The sequence below is a fragment of the Coptis chinensis genome, chromosome 6, assembly GCF_015680905.1.
Source record: "Coptis chinensis isolate HL-2020 chromosome 6, ASM1568090v1, whole genome shotgun sequence".
Taxonomy (NCBI): Eukaryota; Viridiplantae; Streptophyta; class Magnoliopsida; order Ranunculales; family Ranunculaceae; genus Coptis; species Coptis chinensis.
The window spans coordinates 5,606,138-5,617,254 of NC_141461.1; the positions used below are offsets into that span (position 1 = coordinate 5,606,138).

The window sequence follows — 11,117 nt, forward strand, 5'->3', positions numbered from 1 at the left end:
GCAGATCGATCCCTCCTCATAAAAAAATGACCCTTGACATTTTTCGGCCATGCTTCGCCCACAATCGCTTTATAACATTAACATCATGACCAAAATTTCGATTAGATGTCATATCCCTAAACGTGGTCCTTGGTTCACAATGCAGCGTCCCATCTTAAGTAGTATATAAATGATTGCAACGCCGCCCCTGACATATATAAAGGCGTTACCGTACAAGGCGGCTAGATGCATCAGAGATTAGGACAGTGTCTTTAACAATGCCAAAAACATCAGTGGGGATAAGTCTATGTTCTGGTATTACCCTTATAACTGCCTTTGCTAGTAAGGTGGTGATTGTGACTGCTTGTTTTAGCTCAGATAAAACCTATAAAAGTTATCCTTTTTCTCCTTGATTTTGAAGGGCATCAGTAATTCAGTATAAGAGAATCCAAAACTTGAAATTCCAAAAAAATGAGTGTCATGAAATTTCATATGCATTTCGGTGAGATGGTGTCAGAAAATTTTCACATTCCACACAGAATTCAGTGACAATGAAACTTTTACCAAACAAAAATAAAAAGTGACAAATGAAACAAAATCTACAACATCTTCAAAGATTTCACGAAATTAATTTTAGTAAGGATTCCAAACACAAAGTGCAATGCAAAGATGGTAGCCACTTATTGAAAAGTATTATCTGGTCAGATATGGGATGTTCATTTTAAACATTTAAATCAATAGCAGTTTTAGAGTACACTTTTTTATGGGTGCTGGTGGTACAATCCGCTCTTGATTAAAGACTTTGCCGTGCAATACACTCTCATTATTCTTTGCTTGATAGAGAGACCAAATGTGATAGCGCATGTAGAACTTGTACTCTAGAATTTGGTTTAAATCAAATCCGAACAAATTTACTGCAAATTTTCCGAAGTTCCCTTCTTACTTACTCTATTTTATATGTTGATTGTTTCATAAAAACCATCTCATAAGATTTCTATCACATTTATTTTACAAAGAAAAAAAAAATCGGCTTAGGAGAGATAAGATCTAACATACAAGGAAAACTCATTACTTTTTATTTTATATATTAGGACATTAAATTTCTTGGAAATTTTTTATTCTAGGCTTAAGAACACTTCGATATATTTAGCCCAAAATATCTACAGGCGACACTAGAACTGTTTCGAAAACACTCATATCATTGCAGAGCAGCACTAAAAGTCTTAAAACTCCTTTTGTTTTTGCCCTTAAAAAGCTAAAACCCTCAACTTTCCTCTTCACTATCTCTCTGTATTCCAGCTTTCTTTTCACTAAAGTTTAACTTCTTTTCCGCACCCACTTCACTTAGCACAACAGTACTCACTCCTCCCTATAGTGACTAGTAACGTCTTTCAAACCTCTTCAGGAACAACATAACCAGAAAGCAGTATAAAGAAAAAGTATAACAGCATACATACGCAAAGTGTGTTTTTCACTCTTCTTGATTCTCTCCTTCTCTGTCAATCTGGACATCTTGTCATCTTTTGTTACAAAAGCTTAAACCCCGAAGACCTTTTTTAGCTTCTGATCATTTGGTATACATCAATGATGGCACATAAAGAAGAACAAGAATCTGTTTGCTCTTTCAAGAAGCCCCCTTCTGTATCTCAGGTATAACCGTATAACCTTAAAACCCCTTGACTTATAACTTTTGTTTCTTTCCTCTGTTTTCCCCTGTTTTTCTTTGTTTTTATTTTCTTACTTCATTTATTTATTATAACAGGTTGTGGAAGAACTTAAAGAACTATGGGCTATGGCTTTACCAATAACAGCAATGAACTGTGTTGTTTACATTAGATTCATGGTGTCTGTTCTTTTCTTGGGAAGGTTAGGAAGTTTGGAACTTGCAGGTGGTGCTTTATCTATTGGTTTCACAAACATAACAGGATATTCTGTTTTAAATGGTTTAGCATCAGGTTTGGAACCATTTTGCAGTCAAGCTTATGGTAGTAAGAACTGGGATTTAATGGCACTTTCTTTACAAAGAACAGTAATGATTCTCTTATTCGCGTCGATGCCCATTAGTCTATTATGGATGAATTTAGAGAAAATCATGCTTTTCATGGGCCAAGACAAGGAGATAACATCAATGGCTGCACTTTACTGTATCTATTCTTTACCAGACTTGTTAACAAATACTTTGTTACAACCTTTACGAGTTTATTTGCGTTCTCAAGGGATAACAAAACCAATGATGCTGTGTTCGTTTGTCGCCGTTCTTTTTCATGTTCCATTGAATTATTTGTTTGTGATGGTTATGAAGATGGGAGTACCAGGTGTAGCAATTGCTTCAGTGCTGACAAACTTGAATATGGTGATTTTGATGACTGGGTATGTTTATGTATCTGGTGTTTGTGAGTTGAGATGGAAAGTTGATATTGGAAGTGTGTTTGATGGTTTAAGTCCTTTGCTTAAAATTGCTATACCAAGTTGCCTTGGAATTTGTTTGGAATGGTGGTGGTATGAAATTATGACTGTTCTTGCTGGCTACTTGCCAAATCCTAGACTTGCTGTTGCTGCTACTGCTATTTTGATTCAGACGACAAGTCTTATGTACACTGTTCCCATGGCTTTGGCTGCTTGTGTCTCTACAAGGGTAAGTCTCATAATTCATTTACTTTTTGGTCATTAGTGGAAATTTTTCGCAAATGGTAATTCTTTTACTTTGGTTTAATACAATGAAGTGCGTGTGCTATCAATAATGATTTTCACATGCATTAATATTTACACTTGGTGCAAGTCATTAAAATACATTGGAATAGCTACAATATTGAAAATCTGTTTTCCATGTATATATGAATGAGTTAGTTTATGTGTTACATTATCGTAATAGTTATTAGGTATTTCATATAAGCAAGAAATTGAAGTGGAGCGTACTTGGATATGGGTTAATCTTGACTTTTGAGATTCGTGTTCTGAAACCATCTGGAACATTTCTTGTATTACAGTAACTATAGCACATGCATGTAGCCATGTAGGTACTGTATTTGATTACAGTTGTGCATGTATTGGCACACCTTTAGTTTCTAATGCTTCTTGTGTTTTATGTGTCCAATGAGATTCATTCAATTCTTTCTTGCAGGTTGGAAACGAGTTAGGAGCAGGGAATCCATACAAAGCAAAGTTGGCAGCACTGGTTGCACTGGGATGTGCATTTCTCATAGGGATCTTCAATGTGACATGGACGGTCGTCTTTCGAGAGAAATGGCCTGCGGTCTTCACAAAAGACGAGCTGGTTGGTGTATTAGTGGCAGCCGTGATGCCTATAATGGGACTATGTGAACTTGGCAACTGTCCACAAACAACTGGCTGTGGAGTCTTACGTGGCACAGCAAGACCAGCAGTAGGTGCTAGGATAAATCTCGGCTCTTTCTACTGTATCGGTACGCCTATCGCTGTTGGCCTGGCCTTTTGGCTTAAGTTGGGTTTCGGAGGGCTATGGTATGGTCTACTGTCCGCGCAATTTGCATGTGTTGTATCTATTCTATTTGTCGTGTTGCTGAGGACTGATTGGGAAAGTGAAGCTTTACGCGCCAGGAAGCTTACTAGCTTGGAGATGAGTGGTGGCAAGTTTGGAGATTCAATTGATCAAGATGATGAAGAAAAGATACGCTTTTTGGGGAGTGATACCATCAACATTGTGGATAGCGTTTAGTGCACGTCCGACTTGCGACGCCAATTTTGTTCGAGGGTGCTATCAACTTCAAATTGTATCATGCAATGCACCACACTTTTTGAACATTGTCATCTAGTTACCTTCATAACGTTTTGCTTTTCTCTATCTATATAACAAATTAGGAAATGTCATCCTACGACTCAAACAACCTTTTAAGTTTTCTGCTTGTGAAATAGCAGAATCTAGAGTTCTTTGGTGGAATGTTGTTTTAGTAAACTTAAATCAATTCATAGGATGTAGGATAGTCTCTTTTTCCTAAATCACATCGATAAAGTAGTTTTACAATTTGAAAAACAAATATGGAATCCACTTTGTGTCACCATTTACGCTTTTGAGCATTTACGTCTAATCTATTTATACTATTTGGGCTGTTGCAACGTCAGATCTCTAAACACTTTGTTATGTATAATCATTTGGTATGAGTGTTTTCACTATAAGAAATGAGACTGTTTGCTACAAAATTATTTGTTACGCCTATTATTGTAGCAATTGTTAACCTTTTGCTACGCTTTGTAGTGTTGTTAACATATTCTAGAACTACAAATTATTTGCTAGTTTTGGCAACATTTATTAGCGTTGCTAAAGTTATTTTACATTTTGAAAAAATAAATATTATTTTCATAATCCATTAATTGTCATCAATTATATTTGAGCATAAATAAATGCTTATCTTCTATAAAGTTTACATATCGAAATTCGTTCACGATATCCCGGAAAAAGATTTTTCCTATCTTTTTAAATAAATATCATCACCCACGCTTACCAAAATACTAATATATATCGGTGATATATCTTATATAAGGCTATAAGCGTTGATGATACTAGAATTGGTTATGCATTTCAAGGTGGCTCTGGCTACACCAAGCGTCCCAATTATCCGCGCCCTAACTTTAACTTGGCGTTGATTTTTCAGTGACCCTCATATTTTCATGAAATATGAGTAAAAAATAAAACAAAACCCAAAACAAACTCTATTGTACACCACATGTCCCAAAAAAAAAAAAACTTTTTTTTAAGGGGAATTATTATGTCTTCTTTTATTTGGTTTGTATTGTGGTCAAAAGGGCAGTTGAAAAGACTGGACATGTGTGGACCAATACGGCAGAGTGTTAGCAAACACACATGCATTATTTTATTTTATTTTATTTTCTTGCCTCCAATACCAATTCTTCCTTTTCTTTTTATTTCTCTCTTTGAAATCAAAACCCAAACACTCTGACTCACGCGACACGCACATTTTTTTTTTCTTTCCGTAAGTGAAATATCTCTTTCTTTTTGTTGTCTACATTTCCCCATTTTTCTCATTGTTGTTCGGATTCTTTAGAATAGTGACAGATCGATGGTTTATTGGTAGTTGTAAGATGAATTTTGTTTTGTTTACACTGAGATTTGATTTAACTTGTGGGGGTTTGAATTCAGGAATTGGAATTGGGTTTTGATTTCATGTACTAACTCCTTTGCTTATTTTATTTCTTGCAATTCTTAGGAGCAGTGGATTTGAACTACAACAGTTCATAATTTGCAAGTAAAACATGAAACATTAATGGAACTTGACAAGTAAGTTGGGCTACACAAGCATTATATTTTGGATGAAGTGGTCGATATACTTCTGTACTTAAATTTGAACAAATTTGTAACATATTTTCGTTGAACTTATGAAAATGTTTTGTTGGATTTGATGTTTGATGGTTTAATATCTTCTTTGATAAAATAGTTATCAAATTTGAAAATAGGAAATAGGTCACCTAAGAAACATAATATAATTGTTTAAGTTTTTGTTACACTAAAAAGTGTGGCAAACAATCAAATGAATAGCAGACTCCTTTTTTTTAGCCACGATTCAAGGTGTTGCCAAAACTTGTTATTGTATCAAATATTTTGGATCGCATACCATCTTTTGCTACAACAAGTGGGCAACTGCGTTGCCAAAACTGAACATTACAGAACTTGAAAGTAAGTCAATTTCCTACTACGCCTACAAGCGTTGCAGATGCAATGCATGAAAAGTGTGGCCAATGTCCCATTTTGCTACACTTATGATGTGGCTATATATATATAGCGATCCCCACCATGACGGATGGAGTTGAAATGCAAACTGCGTAAGACAGCACCAAGTGCAATTTTTTTACGCTGGAAACAAACTCCAAAGAGGCATTAAAACCAACTTAACCAAATAATTGACATTCAAACAGTCGTGTTGCAATGCGATAACTTGATATGATCTGGTGAGAACACTCTACTTCTACAACACAAGGAGTCAAAGACATTTCCATTCTAAGAATGTCTTCTGATCTAGTATCATTTAGCTGATCGTGCGTATCAAACTAAAAGAACTGTCATCACAAATAGCTGGATCGTTACGCACCCTAGACAAGTTTGGGATAACTTGTTTCATATTCGTGAACTCCTTTCCTTCGTCAATAATTTGGTTTGAAAGTGATATTCTCAAGCAGGACCATACCATAAAGGACATTACTAGAATCTCAAACATCAATTCGAATTATTATAGCAAACAAAAAAGTAAGCTCAAATGTCATTATTTTCACTGTACAATGTTCTTCTATTCCTACCAAGTATTGCCATACAATACAACTTTAACGTAGTTAAAGCGATATAAATGGTTCAGTATAACATAAAATAGATAAATTGAAACATAAGTTCATTGATAATATTGAAGAGTTGATTAAAATTTTCGTCTATGAAACTTTTTATATAGAGAACTCCATTAAATCATTTTAGAAACCTACTAAAACACTAAGAAACACTTTTCTAATCTATATATATCATAATAGTAATCTTATAAGACTATTAGAACTCACAAACTAGACTTCTAAACACTTCTAAATTAGGTTTAAAGAATAAAAACGAAAATAACTTGATTTTAGTATATTTGGAGTTACTAAAAATAATTAGACAATAAGCATGGCTCTAAAAACTAAGTATAGTCATATGATCGAGCATAAAAACCAGAGAAAAAAAAAGTTGTTTGATCACGGGGTACTCGTTATTGTGCTTGCGCATCTGGATGAATGGAGGAACCAGTTGAAGGGATTGTTGCATATCTACATAAGTTGTAACTCAAACAAGAGCTTAGTCTTTCCCATCTGACTCAAACCTTTTCTGGTGCATCTGTGCACCCCACGACACTTTGTTGTTCGACTCCTTTTTCACGCCTTTCTTCTTCAAGTCTGCAACTTGAGCCTGCCAATGGTTCTTCCACTCATTTCTTTCCAGTCCCTATCAGAAAGAGTTCAAAAATCAGCAGAAAGATGGTAAAATAGAAATGAGAATTACTAAGAAGTGTTAGGAATTAAAGATCACACTAATCCTGACTAACGACAATTATCCTCAAGATTTTAGAATCAATGACAAAACAAGAACACCAATACAACCACTAAAGTAATAATGAAAGAACAAAGAATAAACGAACAAGAGAAAGTTATGTGGTTTGACAATTGCCTACGTCTACAAACACACCAAAATCCACTATAATCAAAGAGTTGTTTACAATGTCAGAAGCATCACACAAACACCAATCTCTCTTTCACACGCACATACTTTTGACACTCACAAATTTATGCTATTACACTATCATAATACACTCACAAATTTGGCTATTGCCTTACACTAATTATTGCTCCAATAATATACTCGTTACGTACCCCGTACACTATGAGCTCTCTTAGTTGTGTCTTCTTAATTCTCAAATATCGTGGGATATTTATAGAGAACGTGAGGAACCAAAGTAGTAATTGGTTTCCAAAACCAATTTACTTGTTCATCACTGTTTAAGAGAAATAGTGCTGGTGGGTCCATGCTTCCAATTCCAATTTGAAAACTAACCACGTGATGATCAGGCTCCATACTTAATAGGAAGAATATTCTTCTGCTAAGAAACTACCCGAGTATCTAATAAAAACAGTTTTGTCCAGCCACTTCAACCACCACATATATAAATCCTAACAAATTTGCTTTAAGTAGGAATTGGACTGGTGCAAGGGAGTCTCCATCTAAGTCACCATCCCTTGGATGGTATCAAATTGTTTATACAATAGTGTATGCCCCGTGCCATACGACACAATTTCTAAAAGCTCATTTGATACGATTCTAAACCCAGCCTACCCGACCCAATCTAAATTCCAGCCCAGCAGATTAGGGCTCAACTGAAAATGCCCAACAGAAGCAGTGACCTTTGTTGATTTTAATAATGACTCCCTACTCTTGTTGCCTCTTAATAACTTGTCCACACCGCCCCCAAATTTTGGGTTTAATCTCCCTGTTAAAAAAACCGGTCTATTAAAACTCCCCGTATGTGAACAAACTCACGTAACCTCCTTCTTTTTCAAAACCCCAAATTATCAGAAGGAACAGACAAAAATGCCTCTGACACCACTACCCTCTTTCTTCTTCCTTTCTCACTTTATCTCATTTTGTTCTTTTCAAATACGAAATTATTCTTTTCTTTCTCTCAATCAATTTCTCTTGAAATTTGTTGTTCTCCAACCAAGCAAATCAAATTTTGAGAAGCAATATTAAGATTTGATTTTTTTTTTTTTTTCCACTCAAAACCAGATTTGAGATTTGAAAATTCTTATGTAAATTTAAATTTGCATAGTGACATTGGTATGTAAATTTAAATTTGCATAGCATAGTGACATTTGTATGTAAACATCAATTTACATATGTAAAGTTAAATTTGCATAGTCATATTTACATAGAGTTACGAGATCTGCTGAGAAAAATCAATATGTAAAAATAAATTTACATATTTTAATTTCTATGCAAAAACAAATTTACAGTCACAAGAACCCAATTTATTCAAATTAGGAAAAAGAAAGAAAAATCAATAAAACAAACACAAATATTTACAACAATCAATCGAAATGAGAAAGAGAGTGATTCTTCATTGTTTTTTCTTCATGAACCCATGTTTCTTTATTGTTAAACTTGATTTCTTCATTGTTGAAAAAAATTTCTTTTTTGCAAAACCTAATTTCTCAAAATCTAATGATATCGAACTTGATTGAAGGAGAATCCAAAGAAATCGAAACAAGTTGAAAGAGAAAGACAAGGAATGCAAATGGGGTTTTTCTAGAAGAACAGAAAAATATCAAAAATGAGAAATATACGTGATTTCTTTCCCAATCTCAAAAACATGAAGGTTATGTTATAACGCATGGATAATAGAGAGGTTTTATGATATGGGTAGAAGAGAAGAGGTTTACATGAACCCAGATCTAAACTAGGAGGCTGAGGCCCATTTTTTTACCATAAGCCTTTAGATCCGCCTAGTTACAATTTAGATCCAAAAATAAATAGGTTAGTGTGGTAGCCCCACACTGACCTGTTTTATTAGATAGATTGCATTCACTAAAAAGTCAACTTTAGAACTCGTTTTCCACCAAACATGACTAGCAATCTAGCAATGAGATAACAAAGGGATTGAGTCTACAACCCCACCAAAAGAAACAAAGTAAGCCTCTACAGTGTCAACATGTATATATATCACTAGATTATCGAAAAAAACAATGTATATATATCACTATATCTGCTGAATAATTACTTCTGGACATCAAGTGCGTGGTTCTTAATGAGTTTTTTTGTTTTTTTTGGTAATCAGTTCTTAATGAGTTAATGAAACTTTCTTGTTGTTTTGGAACAAAAGCTTACCTACTTGTTAGTTGTGACAGATGATTATGAAACTATAAAAAGGACATGAAGACGACATGTAAAGTACACCACATCCATAAGATCAGTGATTCCAAATGTGTGGCACATTGCATAATGCGGCTACTTTATAGTACTTTGATTGGGAATAGTGGTGATGTTTAGTCTTTTTCATTTTTCTAAAAGAGAACATAAAAAAGAAGATTTTTTTGCTAGTGATAGATGGGTGGGGTGATTTGATTTGGAATGAAATTTGGCTCTGGCCGTTACTTTTTCGTATTTTGTTTGGTTGGGGGATCGGTAGGGGTAGGGCCTTGGCTGCTGTTGCCCTTGCACTCAATTTTTTGTTTTATAGTTGTTTTAGGTATCATCTGCAGTTTTGTCGCTACATCATATCGGTAAATTTTTTCTAGAAAAGAAAATGTTTGGGAGTTGGGAGTTGGGAGTTGGGAGTCTCGACTCTCGAATATGGACATTGCACTAAAATTGACATCTACTCATGGGCTCTTAACTATGCAGTACGCCAGTACCATCTTTTTTGGCAGTGTTTAATTTTCTTGGTAGTTAACTAGTAACTGTGCGTTACAGCGTTACTGCATTACTATCATATATATGGGAGTTGAGTGCCTTCATTTTATTTTTTTTCGTTTAAGCATTATAGAATAGTTGAATATAGATGCTCTTTAGCTTGCAGCACTGCATGTCTGCATTTAGTACAAGTGAAGCCTCAATTTCTTCCATTCAATAGATTAGCGAAAAAAAAAAATTCTTCCATTCAATAAAAGCTAAGTTAGCACTACATATTAAGGAATTCCACTCGACTCACTCATGTCAAATCTATATTTGAAATTGATTCTTATGTATTACTTTAGTGGAAAACAAATCTTGGTAAGTTTGTTAAGGAAGCAAGGTCATTCCAAAATTCCCACTTAATCCTTTCAAGCCACTAAGAAAAGTTTTAGGTAGATTTTTGAAAGAAGAAGAAAGCATCCAAAAAATCGAATGGGCCAAACTTTATCCTCAATGTTTGAACCTTTACCCCATAGTTTTATAGTATGAAATTGGATGAATTAGATATATAAATAGACATTCTAATAAAGTGAAACATATAGAATCATCCCTGTTAAGATTCTATTTATTCATTGGGCAAGGACAACTACTTTTCCTCCACTTTCTAGTCATTTTCAATAACATTATTAAGTGACATCTCTGCGGATCGCGGGCTTCCGAAAAACTTTCCATTTTATTTGGAAGGCAAGTATCCATTCTTTTTCACTGGTGTTACAAAAAATGCTAGGCAGTAGTCGGTCAGTAGGAGAGGGCTGAGGCACTAGGCGGTTTTCTTTTCTAATATATCTTATAATATATATATATATAGTAATACTCATTTATACTACAAGAAATAAAAAAAATCATTTACCATAACTCAAAAAATAAACACAAACAAAAATACTTATTACAAAAATACGTAATAATTGAAAAATATTGACTTCATATAAAAACATATTCTTTCTTAAAGTGGTATATAATTTACATTAGACTTTAGTCTTTTAAACTCATTCAAATCTTATGCCTATACGAGCCTTTAATTTTTTACATTTAATCATTCAAAAAAAAAAAAAAAAGTTTGATTGGACCGCCTAGAGGTAGATTAGTCCCGCCTAATTAGTTCACCGATTTTTTAAACGATTTAGGCCTACTAGATGAGTTGGTTGGGTACCACCTAACACCTAGAGAGCGCACCTAGACCGATTTT

The 11,117-nt window shown here is 34.4% G+C and overlaps 1 protein-coding gene and 1 long non-coding RNA gene across 3 annotated transcripts; one reads left to right on the plus strand and one right to left on the minus strand.

Moving 5' to 3' along the window:
- The first annotated feature begins 1,258 nt into the window (after positions 1–1,258).
- LOC147491026 (MATE efflux family protein) lies at positions 1,259–3,853 on the plus strand. Its single transcript, XM_086568696.1, has 3 exons — positions 1,259–1,629; positions 1,742–2,614; positions 3,101–3,853. Exons 1-3 carry the CDS (start codon positions 1,564–1,566, stop codon positions 3,671–3,673), a joined length of 1,512 nt encoding a protein of 503 aa, XP_086424822.1. The 5' UTR covers positions 1,259–1,563; the 3' UTR covers positions 3,674–3,853.
- A 2,700-nt stretch (positions 3,854–6,553) lies between these two features.
- LOC147491027 (uncharacterized) lies at positions 6,554–7,516 on the minus strand. 2 transcript variants are annotated; one of them, XR_015199247.1, is made up of 2 exons: positions 7,357–7,516; positions 6,554–6,931 (listed from the first exon to the last, which is right to left on the minus strand). It is a non-coding gene; the product is annotated as an uncharacterized LOC147491027 (long non-coding RNA). The 2 variants fall into 2 exon arrangements; XR_015199246.1 differs by having other exon boundaries at positions 7,321–7,516.
- Positions 7,517–11,117: the final 3,601 nt, after the last annotated feature.